General features: G+C 43.4%; 1 protein-coding gene across 37 annotated transcripts in view; it reads right to left on the reverse strand.

The window, feature by feature from the left end:
- The window catches only part of KALRN (kalirin RhoGEF kinase), a 695,174-nt gene that overhangs the window by 250,657 nt on the left and 419,916 nt on the right, over positions 1-24,601 (reverse strand). For all 37 annotated transcript variants that reach the window (XM_084990933.1, XM_084990932.1, XM_084990931.1 and 34 more), the window contains 6 exons: positions 23,096-23,278; positions 21,773-21,891; positions 18,587-18,653; positions 17,675-17,784; positions 6,117-6,186; positions 3,383-3,472 (listed from right to left, as the gene is read on the reverse strand). In XM_084990933.1, the coding sequence (XP_084847059.1) occupies positions 3,383-3,472; positions 6,117-6,186; positions 17,675-17,784; positions 18,587-18,653; positions 21,773-21,891; positions 23,096-23,278 (639 nt within the window). The remainder of the gene's footprint in view (positions 1-3,382; positions 3,473-6,116; positions 6,187-17,674; positions 17,785-18,586; positions 18,654-21,772; positions 21,892-23,095; positions 23,279-24,601) is intronic.

Genomic DNA, 24,601 nt, shown 5'->3' on the forward strand with positions numbered 1-24,601 from the left:
GGAACTCCTACTGGACTGGTTTTCTGGCTTCCATCAGCCTCCTCAATTAACGTGGAGGCTCATCAGGCACGATGCTGGAACTGGGGGGCAGGATGCGAAATTTGGGATATATCTGACTTACAAGTCAAAGTCTAGAAATTGGCTAGAAGCAGGGATATGAGGAATGTAGGACAAAAGGAAAAGACAGTTTAGCACTAGACTGTAACATATATAAAATGAGCCAGGTAAACTACCACTCAACCTGGAAAGGCTCACAGGTCGGGGGAGGCGTGTGTAATGAAAAGTTACATCATTAACCTGCCAAAAGGCAAATTGTTACATACGCTGTAGAGAGAAAAAAGCATACTGCAGGCCCAGAGAGAGGCAAGGATTTATGCAGGAAGCGACATGTGACTTTTAAAAGATAGGGAGAATTTTAAGAGTGACTGTGTGTGTGTGTGTGTGTGTGTGTGTATGCGCATGCACACGCATGCAGAAGGGGCCACAAACAGCAAGAGCAGTGTAAGCAAAGATAAGGAAGCAGCAGAGTCTGAGGCATGCTCAGAGCACAGGATGTGTATGTTCAGAAAAATGTAAAGTGAAAGATAGGACACAGCGCATTTAAAGCTTCAAAAAGACCCTTCTGCACACTGTTGACAAATACCCAGAAATAACTTAAATGATTAAGCAAAGACAATAGTAGTACAGGGCATCCAATATGATATCCAATAAATTCTGACACCAAGTTAGAGAAGAACTTTTCTTGGATTTTCTGCTTAAACACATACAAGCTCAGAAATTCCACCTTGGCACCATTCCCATATTAGTATTCCATTTTAAAAAAGCACGGGGAACTCTATCTAGTCACTTATGGTGGAGCATGATGGAGGATAATGCGAGAAAAAGAATGTATACATGTGTGTGACTGGGTCAATTTGCTGTACAGTAGAAAACTGACAGAACACAGTAAACCAACTATGATGGAAAAAAATAAAAATCACTTAAAAATGCAACATTTACAGCAAAGAAAAAAAGACAAAGAAATTATAACAAAGTGGTAGCACTAGATATCTTTGGTATTAAAATTAAATTATTTTTTGAAAAAAAATTAAAAAAATTAAAAGGCACATATGTTTTTTCTTGTCTGGCTTTCACCCATTCAAGTGTCATTCCTTCACTGAGCAACAAGATACTTGCAGAATCACTTCTGTTACAGCAGTGTCAGGCTAGAAAGATGCTCAGAGAATGTTTATTTTGTCACCTCAAGTCTTGGACCCATGTTTGGATGTCTGACTCCCCATGGGGCCTGAAACACTACCCTGACATTCAAATATTTATGAAGGGAATGAGGTAGGCAGAAAGACAGACTGATAGGCATTAAAATGTTCTGAATTTCAAGTTTTGCCACATTTTTTTATGGCTGTACCCATGGCATGTGGAAGTTCCCGGGCCAGGGTTCAAACCTGTACCTCTGCAGTGACCCAACCTAGCAGGTGAATTCTTAAGCCACTGCACCATGGCCTCCAAGTTTTGTCCCTTTTGATATGACTACCAGAATGGCCATCACTCCCGCCATCTCTCCTCTCTCTGAGCTTTCCTTTGTATTCTCGTTTCTTTTCTCCCTCCAGTTCTTCCTGTGCATCCTGCAGGGACCCATTTGATTCTGTTCATTTTATAGCCAATAGATCACTCTCTGGGGACTGGCACTACATAGACACTATCATTCACCAACGGGACTGCATCCTCCCCCTAAACCAGAGGACCTGACAAGGTGCATCGGCTCTGGGTCTTCTCTCAGCTTCTATTACAGCACAAGTGCTCAACCCTGGCTGTTTGTTCCTCTCACTTGGAAATGTTCAAAGCTCTCAATGCCCAGGCCAAGCCCAAGCTGATCATCTCAGAATTGGGGGTGAGACCCAGGAATCAGGATTTGTCAAGGCTCCCTGTGTAGTTTTCCATGTGTAGTCCAGGTTGAAACAAAAGCATTTGAGTAGTGGTTCTCAAACTCCAGGGGGTGTCAGATCACTTGGAGGGCTTCCTAAAACTTATAGATTGTTGGGCTCTAGCCATGGCGGGTTCTGACTCAGTAGATCTGGAGCAGGGTCCAAAATACACATTTCTAACTGGTTCTCAGGTGCTGCTGATGCGGCTGGGCTGAGATCACAGTTTGAGAACCCCTGCATTTGAGGAGCTGTGCATGCAGTATTAGTGGGGCACATCTATCAGCACCTGCATCATGGGAACGCCTCCTCTGACAGGAGATTCATGGTCAGCTCAGTTTGGTGCTGAGGCAAACAGGCAAATGTGCAGTGTTTGAAACCACAACACTGGAAATGGGATAGAGTAAAATGAAAGATAAATACTGCTTTTGTTTTTCTCCATGTTTCGGCTATGACAGAGGTATTTTCGGGGTTTTTTTGGAGGTGGGGGTAGGGTGAGGTAGGAGGGCATCCAGTAAAGAAAAAAATGAGGAAGAAAGGATAGTTAAAGATCCAATATCTTGGAGTTCCCATCATGGCTCAGTGGTTAACGAACCTGATCAGTATCTATGAGGATGTGGGTTCGATCCCTGGCCTTGCTCAGTAGGTTAAGGATCCGGTGTTGCCGTGAGCTATGGTGTAGGTTGCAGACACAGCTCAGATCCTGTGTTGCTGTGGCTGTGGTGTAGGCCGGCAGCCACGGCTCTGATTTGACCCCTAGCCTGGGAACCTCCATATGCCTCAGGTGCGGCCCTAGAAACACACACACACACAAAAGCCAATATCTCTTCATTGCAGCACTATTTACAATAGCCAAGATACAGAGGTAACCTAAATGTCCATTGACAGAAGAATGGATACAATGGAATATTAGCCATAAAAAAGAATGAATAATGCCATTTCAGCAACATGGATGGACCTAGAAACTATCATACCAAATGAAGTTAGTCAGACAGTGAAAAACAAACATCATATGCTATCACTTGTATGTGGAATCTAAAAAAAGGATACACATGAACTTATTTGCAAAACAGAAACAGACTCACAGACTTTGAAAAAGTTACAGTTACCAAAGAGGACAGGTAGGGGGAGAGGGACGGACTGGGGGTTTGGGACTGGCATATGCACACTGAGGTATATGGAATCACTGGCCAATGGGGACCTGCTGTAGAGCACAGGGAACTCGACCCAATATTCTGTGATCATCTATGTGGGAAAAGAATCTGAAAGAGAATGGCTGTGTGTACATGTACAACTGAATCACTTTGTTGTACAGCAGAAATGATCACAAACTTATAAATCAACTATGCTTGAGGAAAACTTTTAAAAATTAAAAAAACAAACAAACAACACCTAGTGTCTCAAAGCAGAGAAGCATTTCCACCTGCTCATCAGGGGCTCAAGAATGGAATTTCACAGCTTACATCAAAGAAGGTGCCTGCGTGCTCCAGGATCAGCTGGTTGGAATCAGGCTTGTTTTTACAGTAGGTGACGTACATTTGAAATTTGTCTGCCTGAAAAGAACAAAGACAGTAATAAATAAGCATCCGCTAGTCACTCCCTTCTGTTGATGGTGCCAGCAAGGGTTGCACAGTTAAACCCGAGATACGATGTCCCACGGGATTACTGGCAGCAAACATCCTGGCTCCTGGGGCTCCCCCCGACAAACTTTGGGGAGCTGCTTTCTCTTCCAGCAGCAGCGGGAGAAAGCTCTCTGGAAGTGAGCTCATTTTAATACCAGTCTGGGGTAGACGGTATTAGAAAAACCAATCCACGTATCACATGTATCCTGAAGCTGGACAGAATTTATGGAGAGATTATCCCCCCTTTTGGATCAGCTACGACTGTGCTTCCCATCTTGAAAAATGATAGCAGTTGCTCTAAAAGCAAAGGTCAAAGATGAAGCATGAAGTGTGATCTCAAAGGGACATCTGCTCGTCCTCCCAACTGGGGGCAGCTTGTAGGGCAGGTCAAGGGACTACGGCGTGACCCCCACTTCCCAGAGGCAATGATGGGGGAAAGGAAAGCAGGGGTGACCCTTTGGGACAGGGTCAGGCCAAGGAGTCCTAACCAGATTGCTTCTTCAAGTCAAGAATCTCATGGCTCAGTGAAAATTCGTTTCTTACTTCTCTAGGGCCCTCTGCCTTAGCGCTAACACACCCTTTGCACTGGGGAAGGTGTGTATATTTGCCAACGAAGTGCTTTCCTGTTTGTGAAATGCTCTCCATCCTGGTGCCTCTAAAACAGTGGAGGTGTCCTCTTCTGAGAAAGCAGCCTCGCTATGTGTTAACTCTGGCAGGTTCCAGTTAGGCCAGCACTTCCCCCAGTGCTCGGTAGGTATTAACTCATTTGATCTTCATGAGACCCCTATGAGGTGAGTTCTGTAATTACCACCCCCATTTTACAGATGTGAAAATGGTGGCATAATGTTGGCTAAGTAACTTTTAAATTCCCACAGTTAGAAAGGGGTAGAGCCCAGGCAAGTGGACTCCAGGCTTCTCGGTCATAACCACGGCTATTCAATATGTCACAAACAACTCTTTCTACCCTTGACTCCTGCACTATAAGCATGCATTAAGATTATGAGACTTAAGAAAGTCACTTTGGGATAATTTGTGGCAAAATGCGCATATTTTATACAATCACCAAAGGTCTTCTGAAATCAATTTTAGGGCTTATATACTACCTGGGAGGCATTCATCACCCCTTAGAGATGCTGATAAATCATACTTATGGTTGACTGTAAGGCAAATCCACAAAATTTATGAAACAAGATTTATCAAAAAAAAAATCTCTTCTCTTAATAGTCAATCTCATTTTTTCTCTGCATTGGCCGTGTGAAGAATCATAAACTATTTATCAGCATTAATGTGAACTGTGCATAGGCTTATGTACTTAGAGGTAAAGATGAAATAGCACAAAATGAGATGGCAGTCTCAGATGTCATCCAGAAATGAGAGTATGCCACAGTTTCATGAGAAGGAAGCAACTCAGGTCTTGAGTTGTGGGATGAGCTGTGATATTTATTACATGTCAGTGGACCAGTCAATGTTCTCACTCATCTGAAATGTTTCCATATATAAAATATAAAACATAAGCACAGCCCTGCCTATTCCATAGGGCTGTTAAGAGCATAAACTCTCTGAACGGTGAAGACATTTGGAAAAGTACTTAGCCCATTCTGAGTGGGAGCTAGAATTAGATAATTATTAAACATTAGAACTCTTGACCCTGGGGAAGGATTTCCATGTTTAGTTGCACTTACTGTACTAAATACACTTCCTTGGAGATGCTTGCACTTGTATTGTGAAACTGAACTCAGAATAGTGTGGCACGGAGATGCTAACGGAGACTAATGTTTCTGTTGATATAATTAGGAGTTGGTACATTCAGTGACTTGGCCGGTGACAACAGCATCAAGAATGAGAATACTAGATACACATCCTGTAGGTCAGAATTGGGATGGACACCCAGAGTCTTTCTCTACTCAGGAAGACAATGTCAGCAATGATCTGGTGGATTTCTAAAGTTCTAATTCCTTAATCCTCACCCTGTTAACAACAAAACAAAACAATTCATGGGTTGAGCTGGTATAGTTCTTCTACCAAGGGTGGTGGCCTTGCTCCAACCTCCCAATATCCCAATTGCAGAAAATTATTAAGAGAACTTAAGGGGGGAGTTCCCGTTGTGGCACAGTGGTTAACAAATCTGACTAGGAACCGTGAGGTTGCGGGTTCAATCCCTGGCCTTGCTTAGTGGGTTAAGGATCCAGCGTTGCCGTGAGCTGTAGTGTAGGTTGCAGACGTGGCTCTGGTGTAGACCGGTGGCTACAGCTCTGATTAGACCCCCAGCCTGGGAACTCCAAATGCCGCGCGAGCAGCCCTAGAAAATGTAAAAAGACCAAAAAAAAAAAAAAGAGAGAGAACTTAAGGGGGATCCTGGACACAACGTTCAGGACACAACGAAGGCTCTGGTGCTCGGGCAGAGACTACCTTTTTCAGCCTGACCCCTGACCCCTCCCTACAGTCCCTGGTGCTGTGTTAGAATGTCAGTGACCCCGATCCCCAGCGCAGACACTGAACAGTGATGCCATCTGGTACCATCTGCATGCCTGGAAAGCATGGGACAGGGGGAAGAGAAGAGGTTCAGGTCGGTTACCCAGGTAACAAAGCAGTGTCCCACATCCTCAGGCAGCTGCTCGTACTTCTCCAGTTCTTTGAGGAAGATGCTGCAAGGGGAAAGAAAGGCCCAATCAGATATCTTTGTACTACTGACCCCCTCCCAGCCAGAGGCTTATACTGAGGCCAAACCAGCCTCATAATACTGTACATCAATAATACATCGATTTAAAAATGAGAGAGAAAAGCAAATAGACTTTCAAATAATGTGAAATGATACATACTGAAGAGCATTCACCATTACACTGTTTGAAATAAAAGAAGATTGGAAACAAAGCAAAACTATATATATATATATATATATATATATATATATATATATGTACACACACACACACACACACACACACATATATATTTGGCCGTACCCACGGCATGCAGAAGTTCCCAGGCCAGGGATCGAACCCAAGCCACAACAGCAACAACACCAAATCCTTAACCACTAGGCTACCAGGGAACTCCAGCAAACACCTTTTTAAAAAGTCATTACTGGAGTTCCTGTGGTGGCTCAGTGGTTAACAAATCCGACTAGGAACAATGAGGTTATGGGTTCGATCCCTGGCCTTGTTCAGTAGGTTAAGGATCTGGCGTTGCCGTGAGCTGTGGTGTAGGTCACAGACTTGGCTAGGATCCTGCGTTGCTGTGGCTGTGGTGTAGGCTGGCGACTACAGCTCAGATTAGACCCCTAGCCTTGGAACCTCCATATGCTGTGAGTGTGGCCCTAGAAAGATCCCCCAACCCCGGCAAAAAAAAGTCATTATCACAGGAAAGCAGGTGAAGGAACAGGGTGAATGAAGGTAGTGATGGGTGGTTCTTCTCAGTCCATAGTTTTCTATTTAATTTTGATTTTAAAAATTAACTCAAAATGAAAAGATATGAAGGAGGTCTGAATTATTAACTCTATCATTGGAATAAATGAATTTTACTGATTTGACTTACACTACCTGGCTCCTATTGTCCAAGCATTCTGGTGTTTTCTTATTATTACAATTGGTTATGGCTTCTATGCGTATGTTACTTGTGTTCCCCCTTCAATGACATAGAAAGATGACGGTTTTTGTTTAAAGAAATACATATGTACAATTAAAAAGTGTTTGGCAAGTCACATTTGGAAGGCCAAAATGCTAATAATTGGAGGGATCATAGATGAGATATATATTTTTTGCCCATCTGACATTTAAATTTTCTGCAATAAGTGGGCATGACTTTAGCAATAAGAAAAAGTCACTTAAAATTTTTGGATGACTCCTGGCAGTACCTGTCGGATGATAATTCCCTCTCCCCTGAATTTTAGAGTATCCTGACCTGAGGCATGGAACAGGAGTGTTTAAAATTCAATTTGGATTTCGGAAATGCAAATATGCAGTGTTCAAAAAATCAACAAAAATCAGTAAAGTATCATATTTATTGCCACTTTTAGAAGAATTGCAGGCAACACACGTATATTTAATGAGACTTCTAAATAAGAAATTAGGAAAAATATTATAAAATTCTTTTTTTTTCAAAGTCAAAAAGAAAACATCTTTTTTGTTGTTGCCAAGAGAAGCAATCCAGCTTATCACTATACACACACACACGCACGCACACACCTATACATATACACATTAATATATTATATGTATATATGTTAATATATGTTAATATACATACATATATTAACATATACATATAACATATTAATATAGTATAAAATATGTTTGTTCATATGTTAGTATATTAATATATCTTATAGGATACAATTATATATTATATGAATATGACATAATTCTCATTTCTGGAACTGCATTCTAGAAGACATGTATTACATGGATCTTTTCCACGAGAATGCTAAATAATATAATAATAAATAATGTAATAATAATGTAAATAATGTAATAATATAATACAAAATCTTCAGAAGTAGTTTCTCTGGTCATTTACATGGTCATTTCTGACCTTCAGTGTGAGTCTCAGTGAAGATAGCAGATGGAGCTCCAGCTTTGAGCTGGGAAGAATGAACAGGCCTGAGGGCTGAGGGCCGAAACGGCTTGGCAAGTCGGGGAAGAAAATCTGATGAGCTGTTCTAGGACAAAGCCTGGTGAAAGAAAATGAATCGCTCTAAAGAAAGGAGGACTAGGAGGATGCGAGTACTTAAAAGAAGAAGGAAAGGAGAAAGAGGAGGATCTGGAGCCCAGGCACCTGATAAATGCTCTCAGCTCTCAGTGGAAACCACCACTTTCCCATTCTCCATTTCAATAATCACATGTAATAAATCACGAGAGAACAAGCAAAGCAAGGAATTTAAGAGTTTGTGTGAATGTCTGAGATGCTTTCAGAAACGAATAAAGCTTTTAAAGAAATGTCCAGATTCAAAGACTGCATGATATCACTTACACATGGAGTCTAAAAAACACAACAAACTAGTAAATATAACAAAAAAGAAAGAGAATCACAGACAGAGAGAACAAACCAGTGGTTACCAGTGTGGGGGGTGGGGGAGGGCAGTTTAAGGGGGAGGGATTAAGAGGTACAAACGATTAGGTATAAAAAAGCTTCCAGGATATACTGCACAACACAAAGAATAAAGCTAATATTTTATAATAACTATAAATGGAGTATAACCTTTAAAAATTGTGACTCACTATACTGTACGCCTATACCTTACCTAATACTATACAGCAACTCTACTATAATAAAAAAGTCAAGATCTAAGCAATGTCATTACACTATTTAATTATTACGATGCAATATATTATGCAGTTATTTTATGAGGAAAATGCTTCCCTCTGGCTTTGGGTAGAAGCCTGCGATTTATTGATAGAAAAGCTCTGTGAGCTTTGTTACTAAGGACTGTGGAAATAGTGCCATTCCAAAGGCACTCTGTGACATTTTGATTCTGTTATTTTCACTAAAGGTAAATCTGGTCTTTAGTCTTTACTGCTTCTGGGGAAATGTGTCTAGTCATTGAGACACTCACAGTGTAGCCCAGCAGAGAGACCTTCACATCAAGGGTGCAGCTTGCCCTTTTTTTTTTTTTTTTTTTTTTTAGTCTTTTCTAGGACCGAACCCGTGACATATGGAGGTTTCCAGGCTAGGGGTCTAATTAGAGCTGTAGCTGCCCGCCTATGCCACAGCCACAGCAACGCAGGATCCTTAACCCACTGAGTGAGGCCAGGGATCAAACCTGCAACCCTAAGGTTCCCAGTCGGATTCGTTAACCACTGAGCCACGAAGGGAACTCCGGGTGCAGCTTGCCTTTAAAAGGAAATACACGAGATGACCTTGTGTGTTCGTGCTCTTGTGTCTGCACACTTGTTGGTGAGAAGGCAAATGAAGCAGGGGCTTCAAAGGGTGGAAAGAAGAACAATGAGGAGGAGACATAAACACAGCTGGAGTCAGGCTGGGGAGAAAGGTAGCAGGCTGACCATCTGCCGGCAATCCAGGACACAGCCCCTTACCGACGCTTCCACACAACTGGAGCTAGAGATCGTTTCTAAGGGGTTCATTAGTGACCAGATGGACTCAGAGGTTAGCGCGGAAGAGGCTCTGGACTGCAGGGCCAGGACAGCTGGTTAGCGTACTGAGCAGCTGTTAAACTAATGGAGAGGGGTATGTACTCCAGGGAAGGTGCCAGATTGTTCACACAAGTGTTCAATCAGCAGTCTGATCACCTGGGCTGATCCATGACACTCACTCTGCTCCTTCGTTTCACAGCAGAAACTTCGGCCTGGTTTAGAGATACCAGGAAAAGGTGCGAAGGCCTGGACCCCTACTCAGTGTATGCCCCCCTCAGCCTTCAATCTCGCTGCAGTTCACCTTGCTGCACTGCTACCTGTCAAGAACACGTTTTGCTGATCTTTCTTAATTTTTGCTTAACTTGAGTGATCAGATGAATCAAAAACTACTGCATAGATAGAAGTTTAACGTTAAAGTAGAAGATAATATAAGAAAGGGAATTATATCTATGTATGACTGGATCACGCTGCTGTACAGCAGAAATTAGCATAACATTGAAAATGAACTATAATAAAAATTTTAAAAATTAAAAAATATAAACTATCCCACAGTCAATGTTATTCAGAGCTACAGATGTGCTGTTGAGCAAGTGGGCATGAACGCTTAGCAGTTAGAGGGCACAATTGAAAGGAATATGACTTTGACACATCCAAAGGAATGTTTAGACTCCATCACTTTATCTATAACCAGCACCAAAGTCGACAGCTTACTGAAAAAACAAACAGTAGCAAAATCACACCTAAAATTTTTTTTTAAAGGGCCCTTCTGATGAGAGACTAAGGCCTGCAGTTATCCCTTAGAGCACGGGCTTAGGGCCCAAGAAAAATCACAACAGTCTTCCCCTTGCTCTTTGCTTGGCATTTGAGAATTAGGAAACTGACAGTGTGACTTAAGAGGGCGTTACAAAGACCCTGATTCTTTGGCTGTGTTACTAATTGGTTTGGGCAGGTCACAAACCTTTGTAAAGCTCCAGTTTCTATAAAACAAGGAAGTTTAATAGAACTAGAATTTTATGGATGGGGGAAAGCATAGAAAGCACAGAATATACATATTTAAATTTTTTTTTTTTTTTTTTTTTGCTTTTTAGGGCTGCACCCACAGCATATGGAGGTTCCCAGGGTAGGGGTCGAATCAGAGTTGTAGCTGCCAGCCTGCACCACAACCACAGCAGGATCCAAGCCAATTCTGAAACTACACCACAGCTAATGGCAACGCCAGATCCTTATCCCACTAGGCAAGGCCAAGGATCGAACCCGAGTCCTCATGGATACTAATGGGATTTGTTAACTGCTGAGCCATGACAGGCACTCCAGAGAACATACATACTTTAAAGCCAGGTGTATGGGGGGCGTGGGGGAGAAGGCGAAGGTGTAGGAGAGGCAGAGGAGGAGGAGGGAGCCAGGCACAGCCTGCCTGTGCGGGCCTCCAGGTGTGGCTGTGGCCTGCACATCCTTTTTCTCACCACTTGGTGGAGCCAGCTTCCCACCTTGTAGCTAACAGATCAACCCACTGTGTCTCAAGGGGTTGTAAAATCAATTTTGTGGGTGCAAAGCAGCATTGAAAAAGATATCCAAAATATCAGAACGCGTCATGCATAGTGAGGGTGTTATTCTGGAGAACTTAATTGTCCTATTATATATAATATATAAACATAGGCATATCAGGACATAACATTCTATAGTTCAGGATCAAAAATGTTTGAAAAAAGCACTCTGCTGGTGCTTCTGCCTGCAATTGAGAGAGGTTTATCCATCTCTGTCCCTCCCTCCCTCTCATCCTTAACTACCTCCTTTCTCTCTCTCTCGCTCTCCACCTGCCACCTCCCCCCTTCCTCTCTCCCTCATTTCCCCATCAATTTCCGCTTGAAGTCCACCCACCTCACTGTTCTCACTTCTCCACCCAAGTATTTTCTCCCACTCACCCTGGCTCTCTCCTTCCTTCCTTTGTGCTCCCTCTATCACCATTTCCCATTTACACCACCTCTCCCTTCCTGTGCCTCAGTCTCAAGTGACAAGACACTAGGAGCGTGATGCTCTGGCTTGACCCAGGATTAAGACTCACTCACCAACTCCTCCCATTGCCCCTCAGCCTCTCTGCTAGACTCCACTCCTCTCCTCCCTGTGAGGCCCTGTATTCAAACCTTCCTCCAGCATCAAGGCAGCTGCCTCTGGCTGTACAAATCCCCCCTGTTATTTGAATTCCATCTCAAATGCCCCTCCTGTGGGGAGGCTTCCTGTTCCTCCAGCAGAAGCTATTTTCTTTGCTCCTTTAAACTGCATTTGTGATCACTTCTGTCTTCTCACCAGTACCTCACTAATCCCCAGAACTCAGGGGCAGAGCCTGGGTTTGATTCCTCACTGGGTATGAGCTCCATCTCCAAACCAGCATAGGCCTGACCCTAGGATGGAGCTCTAGGAAGACCACAGAGATGTGGGCCTGGTTCAGTGGTTCACCAGCATCTCCCATCTCTTCTCTGGCCCCACCTTGTTTTCTCCCCCTGCTGCATACCATCCTCTGCTCCCGGCTGCCCTGGCCACCGGTGCCCTGCTAGGCTGCCCTGGGCCTGGCCGGTGTTCCTGGTTCAGCCCCACTGAGCTCTGGTTCAGGAACACAGGCTGGGAGGACAGTGGGTGGCTGAGGCCAAATCTAACAGTTTCTGGCTGGGCCTGGAGGAGGGAGTATGCAGAAGGGCTGGCCAGCCCTGGCTGTTGGTCCCCAACTCCCCTTTCCAAGCTTTGATGAAAACTTATTTCAGGTTAGTGCTGTAAGGGAGTGTGACCTGGATGACATTCCTATGGAAGAGATGGGTTGAAGCAGTCTTCAAATTTGAGGACCCACATGGAAACTGGTTAGATATGAATCAAACTATCTAGATGTGGCAATGCCAGCTGGTGGACCATGGGATGGGGGCATGGGAGAGAGCACTGACGTGGGAGACACCCCCCTGCCCCCGGAATTGCCTCATCTTTGGGGACAGGGGTGTCACATATCAGGCAACTCACCGGCCTCTGAGTCTCAGTGTCCTTATCTGTAAATGGACATATTTGTACTTGATGGTCAGGAAGACCCTCTGAGCCCTGACAGCAGAGATTTTATAAAAATGCTATTGCCCAGACTCACTTATGGCCAGATCTCCAATAACGCAAAAGGAAAAAGTAAAGTTCAGATTTAGCTGAAGCTGATGATCATTTTAAAGAGCTACCCTTACCAGAGCCGGAATTTTAATATAAGGAAAGCTGAAAATAAGTGGTTTTCCCACATTACAAGTTATAGGCCAAAGTGGGGAGACAGTAGTAACAAAACCATTAGCATTGGGGGATCTATTTATGGACTATACCACCCCATCTGAGTGCTCCTGGAATGCCTAACAAAAGGCAATAGAAATGGGTCTAGTTTTTGAGTAGATAAATCTCATGGTCTTTACATTCAGTTTCATAGAAAAAGAGATGTAGCATGAAAATGGGATAGCACTTATATCTGGAATCGAACATATGGCACAAATGAATCTTTCCAAAGAAAAGAAACTCATGGACTTGGGGGACAGACTTGTGGTTGCCAAGGGGGAGGGGGAAGCAGTGGGATGGACTGGGAATCTGGGGTTAATAGAATAACTAGTGCCTTTGGAATGGATAAGCAATGAGATCCTGCTGTATAGCACTGGGAACTAAATCTAGTCACTTATGATGGAGGATAATGTGAGAAAAAGAATGTATATGTCATGGACTTGCAGAATAGACTTGTAGCTGCCAAGGGGGAGGGGGAGGGAGTAGGGTGGTTGGGGAGCTTGGGGTTAATAGATACAAACTACTGCCTTTGGAATGGATGAGCAATGAGATCCTGCTGTGTAGCACTGGGAACTCTGCCTAGTCACTTATGATGGAGCATGATGATGTGAGAAAAAAGAATGTGTACATGTATGTGTAACTGGATCACCATGCTGTACAGTAGAAAAAAAAATTGTACTGGGGAAATAACTATTAAAAAAGTAATAATAAAAATTCAAAAAATGTATATGTGTATATGTGACTGGGCCACTTTGCTGTACAGTAGAAAATGGACAGAACACTGTAAACCAGTTAAAACGGAAAAAATAAAAATAATTTACAAAAAGAAAAAGAAAAAGAAAATGGGGATAGTAGAGAAAACTAAGTATCATTCCACTTAAACCTCCAGTTTGTAATAAAACCAATACTTGTAGGTATTAAGTTCTACATATTAAATTGTTCTTCTTTGTAGAAATGTTGCTACTTGGAAACGCCTCCATTTAAAATACCTATAGAGACAAAGGTTCCAGATAAAAGCGACACACACAACTAACCTTGGCTGCCATTTTTCAAAGTGACACCATTTAAAAGGATCAATACTAAGGAGCTGAGATATTTAACATATTCACCCTTGGTCTAGAAACCAATTTCCCAGTGGCTCAGCTCATCTGGTGGTGCAGGAGTGTCAGTTTCAATGCCCCTGCCTCTCAATCTCTCTGCCTCTCAGTCTTACCTCCTTCCTTCCCTCTCTCTCTGAAGTACAGACAGATGCCCAAGAGATGCACCAGAAATCAGAGGAGTCTGCTTTTCTGTTAAATGGTTACTTTGAAAAGTTGTAAACAATTGGGGTAAAAAAGAACCCTTTGATATTTTCAGGTTAAAAAAGTGACCATTTCAGAAAAGTATTCCTGAAGAGCAAATGGGTCTTTGGACCAATGTCTGGTCTTCCATTAAGACATGCCCAGGAAACTCCTTCATTTGGACATTCAGTTATTTTGCTGGTGTAGAAGGTCCTGCTAGTGAATGGGGTGGGGGAGGGAAATCACACCTAATGGTTTTCCATACCTTGAGACTTTCATAAGCTAAAGACTGAATTATGACTTGAATGGCATTAACCATAGGTCTTCAAATTGTAATTCTATTTTAAGCCCACCCATCCATTCATCCACCCAACAAATACTAAAAGTTTACATGTGCAGGCACAGGGGATACACTGTGGAAGACGTAGTCTCTTATGGGGTTCACGGTTCCTGCATTTTTAAAAGTTGGCTTACTTGCCATTTTATCTCCTACTTATTAGTTATTTCAGAGGTGTTGTGCTTTCTACATTAATCAAAATTTGTATGGCATAAGCAGAAATCATACATTATGAGCAGAATAAAGCCTTAGTCCTCCAGATCCTGTAGGGAATTAATTTACGGCTTGATTTTCTTGCATGTTACCTTAAATTGTGGATAATTTAAAACACTTTTTTGTTTTTTGGGTGGATAGCTTTCTAAATGCATTACAGATTTCCTTGCTTCTTCATGCAGAATATATGAATGATTCAGGGTTAATCCTAATATATTATTACATTAAACTGTAATGCAGTGGCTGTGTTGGGCTCTCTATTGGGACATAGGGTCATTTGCACCAATACAAAATAGCCTTTGACCACAGTGATTTGGGGGGACTCTTCTGCCTAATTTTGGCGGGCAGGTTAATCTCTCGTCTTTCCTATCAGGTTTTACTGTATGCTGCCAGTATCAAGCTACTTACTCAAGTTCTTGATTCTTGTTTGATGCTTCTGAGTTGCCATGGGGCTGGAGATTCTGTTGTGGTTCAGTGGTTAACGAATCGGACTAGCATCCATAAGGATGCAGGTTCGATCCCTGGCTTTGCTCAGTGGGTTAAGGTTCCGGTGTTGCCATGAGCTGTGGTGTAGGTTGCAGACATGGCTCGGATCCTGAGTCGCTGTGGCTGTGGTATAGGCCAGGGGCTACAGCTCTGATTCGACCCCTAGCCTGGGAACCTCCATATGCTGCAGGTGCGGCCCTAAAAAGCAAAAGCCAGAGGAAAAGTGGCTTTCAGGAAGGATAGAAAGGAGTTCCTATGAAAAGACAGGACATTATCTCTGTAATATCTCTTTCAGTTGCTTGGAGGCTGGTTTTTATTTCCTTCTTGCTTTACGATTTTATAAATAGGTAACATTTTCTATATTCTTAATCATTGAATTTGGTTCTCGGCAGAATGCAACATTCCATATGGTTTAGCTTGAAGTTTTTACTTTATGGGTTTCTTAGAACTCTATTTTGTAACTAGGTAGATTTTCAGCTGTTTAAAAGACTACTAAACTACTTGCTGAGACTTACTAGAGTGATACCATGAAACAAGAATAAGGTATGGTTATGTCAGATATTTTGTTACAATTGGTCAATTTTGAAATGAATAGCCTTTCCCCTTGTTTTGGCAAAAACAGGGCTCACAGGAAGCACATGTAGTGATCTCTAGATTTCTACCCCTTGTCAATTTGGTAACAATACAACTAAATCCCAGAGATCATACATCAGAAGAGAAAAGTAACATAACTTACTGCTTTCCAGGCTGATGTCTTCTCAGGTGTCCTGGGGGAGATGGGATAATGCTCTGGGATAACGCTTAGCTGGGCTCATATGATGGAATTTGGGATCAATGGTCAAGAATGGCTTTGTTGGGATCTTATTAAGTAAATAGGCATGAGGAAGGAATATTTCTATGTCTGGAGATTTCCAGACAAACCATATGGAGAGTGCTAAAAATCTGTGATAAAAAAAAAAAAAAAAAGAAAGACTGGGAGCTTTCCTGAAGTGCTCCAGAAAGTCAGAAGACATTTTCATCCTAGAGATTACTGCTTTCATAATCTGACAAGGTTAACATATCATGGGAGCTACATATTTTATGTTCTCTTTAAACTCATGCCATTTGATACATTACAGGGGATTAGTCATCAGGATTTGACAAGAGAGGAATGACTCTCCACCCCATCTTTAGACCTTTTGAATTCAGGATCCTTTTATATCAACTCTCACTTGCCTCTTAGTCGGCTCTTAGCAAAGGGCCATACTGACTGAGGTCTCCTTTTCTAGAGCTGGGCTGTCCCGTATGGTAGGCACTTGCCACCTGTATTTCTTAAATAATGTTACCAATGCAGTTCTCAGTAGCACCAGTCACATTTCAAGTGTTTGACAGACACACAGGTCCACTAGATACATTATTAGACATCACAGACATGGAACATTTCCATCACTGCAGAAGCTCTATGCATAGGGCCATTCTAGAGTCTTGCCTCAGGGTGCACACAGCCTCCTCAGAGACTCTGTGAGCTGGCAGTTTCATCTCCGGCATGATGACCTACCTTGGTCAAACCCTTGACTAGCTTAGTTCCTCTGGACTGTGCCCTATAACAGGGTCCTGAGACAGCTCGGCCCTTCTCTGCAACAGGGTCCTGAGAGAGCTCTAGGACTTTATGTCAACATTATTTCTTGTGTCCTGAGGTTCCCTCTGTTCATACTTTGGAAATGGAGTTATTCCCCTCAGCTGGTTACATAAGTAATCAATCAAGGTGCTTGCTGACCCTCTGTTAATGATGGAGCATGCTTAGTGTGCTGTGGAAGATACTTAAATCAAGTTGGGAGCTGGAAAGTATACGTTGTGAGGTTTTAGGGCTCTATGATTCTATTTATCTCAATAAGACAGAGTTTGCTTGATGTTCTCCCCTATAAGCTGTCAATAAATATATTCCATTAGGTATTTTGAATGTGTATGTGTATATGCATATATCTGTCTGTCTCTCTATATATTGTAGCTTTGGCTGAGGGTACAGATGATGAGGTAGTTGGGGATAGAGGAAATATATAGGTTGAAAAAAAACTTTAATGAGATTGGAAACCTAAGGCCCACAGGGAAGAAGGGTTACCCTCAGAGGAATTCTAATGCTAGGATGCCCCACAGTTTTAATGAGGAAAAGCTACTTTTATTTCCTCAAAGCCTGACTATCATTCTGTTTGGGTCTGAAGATGTTGGCAGTTAGGTCCCTCAGGACACCGAGGAGGGACCCTACTGAACAACTGACGTCATCCTCCACTAGGATTTTGGACTATTGTAGAGAAAGAGGGGTGAGTGAGAAAGAAGGATGACAACAGCTGACTGGGAGAGTTTACCAGGCAGTCCCCCACCAGGTGAGATTTCCTGGTCAGCTTTGGTCAGCTTGTTGGGAAGGCCTGCGGTTGGGTACTCATGGCCCTACATGTGCCCCACCTACTTGTTATGGAAATCGTAGATCTCCTGGATGTTGCCAAAGATGATATGCTCTTTATTAAGGATCCCGGGGGGGATCTCCTCCACACCACTGGTCATCTCCCACAGGTAGGTCTGTAAGACAGCAACAGCTCCGTCAGTGGCAAGCACTGCTACAGGGAACACACACAAAACGCAGGGGGCTTTCCAACTTGTGGGGTGAGGCTCAGACTGGGAATGTGTGGAGAGTGTAAAACATGAGCTGGCCAATGAGCAGAACAGAAAGACAGACAGCCTGGGTGCTCCATTATCTTGAACCCTTGCTGGGGAAACTCACGTCCCAGATGTTAGCAAGAACACAAATTACACACACTGATTATATGTGCTTAAGTTTGACTGTGCGTAGGGGGGAAGATGCAGATTTTCAGACTTAAATTCACTGACTGTGTCATGGATTTTATTTTGAATTCAAGTGTCTCCTATGCTTCTTTGGCTGGGTCTAGTTCCAGTCCGAGAAAAGTTCTTTTTCCAGAGCACTTACAACTCCCATGCACTCATTACTGACTCTGGAAGAAAGACAGCCTCTGGTTGGTTTTTTGTTTGTTTGTTTGTTTCAGGCTCTGGGAGATGACAGAGAGTAGCGGGCTCCTCTCCAGGACTCCATGTGGCAAGGAGGTCATTTTCTTTTCTTTTCTTTTTTCTTTTTTTTTTTGTTTTTCTAGGGCTACACCCATGGCACATGGAGGTTCCCAGGCTAGGGGTCTAATCAGAGCTGTAGCCCCCGGCCTACACCACAGCAACGCTGGAACCTTAACCCACTGAGCGAGGCCAACCTCATGGTTCCTAGTCGGATTGGTTAACCACTGAGCCACGACGGGAACTCCCACAAGGAGGTTATTTTCTAACACAGCTGAGAACCGATCACCGCAAAGCTTACCTCTAAGCACTCGTGTAAGTCCCTCACATATGCCTTCTCTGTCTGGAGCAGCTCTGCCATAATGAATCTAGAAGGAAACAAGTGGGTTTTAGTTGGTTAGACATGTGATACGTTCCCTTCTTTCAAACCTCACTGCCCTCCACCACCAGCATTGTGACATTCTCGAATGTCCTATTTTTCAACTTTACCGACATACATCTTTTCCTTTGAGTCCCTCTCAGTCTGATCATCCTCTCTGTGCCCCTTCAGCAAGCCTGGGCTTGCTAGGTCCATATTCTCACCCCCTTTTCTGCCCCACTTCTACCACGCTGTGATTCTATGCTGATAGGTGTGTGCTCTCAGATACGTGTATGTGTGCACAAGTGTGCAGCATCACACACTCATTCTCACCAACTAGACATGAACTTAGCTGCCTACATTTCTCTTACAGTTTCCAGGATGGTGATCCCTGTTTAGCAGAATTGCTGATATACACCAAACGGGTTCATGGAACCATAGGTTAAATGAGGTTTAAAAACCACAAACAGATGTCCAAGACACCACTGCCAAGACTGGGGCATGAGCGAATTTTTTCCTGTAGAGCCAGATAGTAAACACTTGTGGGCCATTCAGTCTCTGTCACAACCACTCAGCTTGGCTGCTGCGTGTGAAAGGAGCCACAGACAACATGTAAAAACAAAAATAAGTATGGCCATTTTCCAATAAAATTATGTATGAACAGAAAAGAATTTTGTCTGTTTTTTTACAAATTATTCTTGCTTTGATAGTTTTCAACCATTTAAAAATATAAAAAATAGGGAGTTCCCTGGTGGCTTAGTGGGTTAAGGACCCAGCACTGTCACTGCTGTGGCTTGGATCGCTGCTATGGTGTGGGTTCAATCCCCAGCCTGGGAACTTCTGCATGCCACAGGTGGGGATATATATATATATATATATATTAATAATTTTCAGCTCACAGACTATATAAAACAGGCGGTTGGCCAGATCTGGCCTGAGGGCTATAGTGTGGTGACCTCTGGCTTCTTTTTGAATGATTTTTTTTTTTCCTGGCTGCAGCATACAGCAGCTTGATATGGGATCTCAGTTCTCAGACCAGGGGACTGGACCTGGGCTGCAGTGGTGAAAGTGCGAAACCCTAACCACTAGACAACCAGGGAACTCTGAATGACCTCTAGCTTCTAAAGGGTCTATTTCACATCACGAACTGCTATTCATGAAGCTAAGTGTGAGATCTCAAGCACAGCACAAACTGATGATGTCAAGTGACCTCTCTTCAGTCTCCCATAAAGAGAAGTTTGTGTTACATGGTTACATGCCTGCGGTGGGTGCGGGGGTGGGGGTGGGGGGGATTTTTTCCTCCCGGGACTTCTAAACTACACAGTGTACTCGGGAGGGGGTAAACTTAAGGTGTGTGGCCTCACTGTATGCACCTGTGTCATTTTCTTTCTATCCCAAATTTGTATTAGAAATGGTGCCTCCCAGCTGGCCTATGATATGCAATCATTTCTAATCTAGCACGAAGTATATATTTATACATTTATCTTGGATTTCCTATGTCAATTTTTCACAGTACTTCATAATGAGAATCCCTATCTCTGAGGTGTTCATAAACATTTTGAAGATTAGCTCCTACGTGTCCCCTATTGGAAATTTCATGAGAAAGGTTAAAGTAAGTAGCACCTGGTCTGAGACTTTTATCTTGGTGGGATTTTCCTTAAAGCAATACATTGTTCTAGCCAGGGCCTTTCTATTAAAGTACTGATTCAAAAAATCCCTGTTTTCAGGAGCTAACGAGCCGCTCTCTTACTCTTTTTGCCCTCTTGGTAGCGTGGAAAGTGTATGAGCTTTGAAGTCTGACAAACAGGAATTGAATTTGGGCTGCTGTTTACTAGAGGTAGGTTTGCTTCTCTAAGCCCCAGACTCCATACTTATAAATAAAACAGCTGATCACACAGGGCTGCTACAAGGATTAAACAAGATCATGGAAGCAAAGTTCCTAGTCCACTGTAAGTACTTGGTAAACAAGGAAAGACGGAAGATCAGAAGGAACATAATCCCATGTGCTCTGAAAAGTTGTCTTTGATTTTACTGCCTTGCGTTCTGGCACGCTTCTACCTTCTCCTCTTTTCTCCATCTGCTTCCTGCAGTTTTCCCTGTTTTTCTTCATAATTTAGCTCCTCGGCCCTCTACACTGCTTTGTTTTCCTTTCTACCCCCACCTTTGCCATCCTCTGGCTATCCGGTGTCTGAGATAGCCCACAGGAAGACCTGGCCAAATGTCATCTTCTCGTTTCCTGACCTGTTCTGGGTTGAATGGTGTCTCCCCTCAAATGCATATGTTGTATATCAAGCCCCAGTATCTCAGAATGTGACCTTCTTTAGACACAGAGTCACTGAAGAGGCAGTTAGCTAAGATGAGGTCACACTAGAGTAGGGTGGGTCCCCATTCCAAAATGACGAGTGTCCTTAAGAAGGGAAATCTGGGCACAGGTATGTATTCAGGGAAGAAACCATGTGAACCCAAAGGCAGCCCTGTATAAGGCAGGGAGAAAGGCCTGGAGCAGAACCTTCCCTCCCAGCCCTCAGAAGGAATCAACCCCACCAATACTTTGATTTCAGACTTCTGGCCTCCAGGACTGAGAGACAACACATTTCTGTTGTTTAAACCACCCAGCTGGTCACACTTTGTTACAGCAGCCCACAAAGCAATGCACGTCCCAGATGAAACACCAGCTCTGGCTTCACAGACTAGCCTGAGTTTCTTCAGCTCCAAGGGACCTGTGGTCCTGCAGCACGTATATAAATTCAGCTACAGTGGGCTTCTTAATCTTAGGATACACTAATTTTTTTTTTCCAGCATTACTCAAAAGGAATCTTTCAGGATACGCCTCATAAAGCCCTTGCATATCTCTGGCTACATGGAACTGTGTAACAACAATCTAAAGGGAGTAGAGAGATCAAGACATAGTTTATAAGGCTGACATGGTTCACGTTCCCTCTGTCCGATGCCCTGTGGTTTTGTGTTAGTGTGAGATGTGGGTGGATGTGTCACATCTGTCCATTCCAACCTCTGTAGGTGGTCATGGGGATACATCAAGGCATGTAAAGGGCCAGGTGGCAGGCAGTGAAAACCAAGCACAGCCAGGGGAGCCTGCCAGCTGGGGTGGAAGCCCCGCCCCAGACATACTCTTTCTTCCGGGCTGATTTCCGCTTCTCTTCATTGACCTCATGGTTGGCATCCCGGAGCTTGACCTCACGATCTGAAAGGCTTGCTGGGATGATGTCCAGCTCTAGGTCCTTGTTATCCTGCACAGAGAGATCACAAGGGTCACCTTAGAGATGCTTGGGGAAAGGAGCTCCCCGGAGCTGGGGGAGGTGGTGAAGGGGAAAAACAGAGAAAGGTGAAATGGAGAAGGATGAGAAGATGGGCAATCCCACTGCCCGCCACCTGCAAGCACTTTTCTTCATGGGATAATCTTTTTCTCAAATAAGAAAAGTATAAAATGTTCAGTTATATAGGCTCAGGGCTAATATCTACAACAAAGAAAATGAATAAACACATTTAATAATTAGTGTCACATTTCTCTAAGGACTTTGGTCCTGATTAGATACACCACACACACACATCCAAAATTGATTATTAACCATTAAAAAAGATGTGAAACAGAAATAAAGACATAAGTTTTCATTGGTCAAGGGAAAACATTAAAAGTAGATATTTTTATTTAAACAAGCAATTTTTCTTAGAAATAGAAAGCTAAATGATAGAACAATTACTGAACTTACTAACTGCCCATCCCTGCTTATTTCAACTACTGTTTGGTATTTATACAGGATGAAAACTCCTAGGGAAAAAAATCTCACAGGTTAAAGCCTAGCAGAGACATTAATTCCCCCAATTTTAGTGGTCTGATGACTTTATTCTCTGGTCTGCTCTGCTTCAGGGCATGGGCCTATTTGAAGATTTAAGAATTAGAAATCCTCAGATTAAATGCCAGCCTGTATTTAGCTCTTAATTCATAGGTTACTGACCCCTATTATAAAGAAGAGATTAAAAGTCAATCTTCCTTTGATTCCTGGCAAATAGTATCTCTTTTCAGTTGAAATGTCAAATAGACTTTACACAAATTGCATCCCTTATTCTTGGATGAGCATTATTATACATGCTGGGGACTCTAATCATTTGCTGATTAACGTAATTGGGTGGAAGAGAGTCCTGATGAAGCCAAGATAACGGGTTTAATCCTCAAAGTCAACAGTTATCTCCTATAGCCATTGGTCCTCCAACTGTCCAGCCAGTCTCGCTATATGTAACCAAGGCATGGGGGGGCTGGAGGCCAAGCTTCAGCAAGACTCAGCCCACCATGAGAAAACCACACAAAGCAAGGGCTCTGGAGGTCAACAGCTCGGGAAGAGGCCTCTGTAAACCCAGCTCCCTCCCATGGGGATGGGCAGCAGCACTGAGGTCGTCAGAAGGGAGGCTGTCCCAGACGGACCGCCCCACACCTACCTCTGTGTTGACTCCTAGGGCTTTCTCCAGGGAGTACCGGTACTTTCCCATCCTCAAGGAGAAGTCTCTGTAATGCTTGTCCACCGTGGTCACCCATTTCCTGATCTCTGTGGCATGGATGTGGCCTTTTTCCACAAAGCTATCAGCCAGCTGAATCAGAAGCTTCACCTTCTCCTTTGTTTGCTGCCCCAAAAACGATGGTGGTAAGTTACTAGCTTACTTTTCCTCTCCTGGCCCTTCACCCCATCCCTCTTTCCTTCTCCGAGCAGCTATAGCTACCCCAGAGCCAAACAGTTGAAACCCCCTATGCTTCAGATCCTTCCCCCGTGAATCAGGAATCACAGCAGCACCTACATCACAGGGTTGCTGTGAGCACTGCCCAAGGTCCCAAGGTGGGATGTGTCCAGGACAAGGTACTCACAGCGAGAACTCCTAAGCAATAAACACTAGCCACAGGATGGTCACGGATGTAAGGCTCTCTTATGTTAATACAGTATTTCATCAATTTCCAGAGTATGTTAATGTCACATCTGAGACTCCTTTGAGCTTTAAAGCAACCCCAGGAGGCAGGTGGAGGGAGGTGGTGTGGGTCTCTTTGAACTACAGACTGTAAAAGCTGAGGCTTAGAGAGACCTAGGGTTTCTCCAAGTTCACACAATCTGTAAGTGACAGAGCCTGTTTGTCTCTGGCCCATAGTTTCTTGGTCTCTCCCTTCACTGGACTGGCTTGAAGAAGCCTCTCTAAACATTGGAGAATTGGCACTTCCAGGATCTAAATAAATCTAACCAGTAGATTTAAGAGTAAATCTGTCCCTTTTACCACCAGGAAGTGTGTGTGTGTGTGTGTGTGTGTGTGTGTGTGAGAGAGAGAGAGAGAGATGTGAATGAAGCTAACATCCATCACAGGGCTAAGTGGGTTAATTTCATTTCTAATAGGAGTGTGTTCAACACCTACTCTGTCTACACCGCTGTGCAGAGGGCTGTGAGGAGAGATTTGGAGGGTAAACAAAAGAAGAGATAGTCATTTCCCCTGGATAGTCTCCATCTCTAGAGGAACAGATTTTCACACCCAGTGGTTAAAGAACTCAGGGCACTATATAATTGAAGGTCAAAATAAGAAGTATGTACAGTTAACACTGCAGGAATTTTCAAACAGGAGAGGAATGAAGGTGGGCTGGCAGGGGCAGGAAAGGTCTTATGAGGGAGGTGGGATGTACAGTGGGTGATAGGGAGATGGAAGGGCTATTCCAACAAGCAAACGCTTGTTCATTTTTTATCTTATGTTTGGGTTTTGAAACTCTACACTTAATCTTAGCCAAAAGGCTGAGAAGCGATGGGTTTTGAAACTCTAAAACATATCAGAAAAGTCTGATTGATTTTAAGAGAATTCTGAGAGGTCATCTTTCACCTTTTCAACTGGGGGAGAGTAGATCCAAGGTTTGGATCATGCTACAACCTGGATGACTGAGGGAAACTGAGGCAGAGTATCACTGGCACGACAGCAGAA

The sequence above is a fragment of the Sus scrofa genome, chromosome 13, assembly GCF_054392235.1.
Source record: "Sus scrofa isolate SSC_HxYL_T2T_F1_AM1 chromosome 13, Sscrofa_HxYL_maternal_Yorkshire_Landrace_v2.0, whole genome shotgun sequence".
Taxonomy (NCBI): domain Eukaryota; kingdom Metazoa; phylum Chordata; class Mammalia; order Artiodactyla; family Suidae; genus Sus; species Sus scrofa.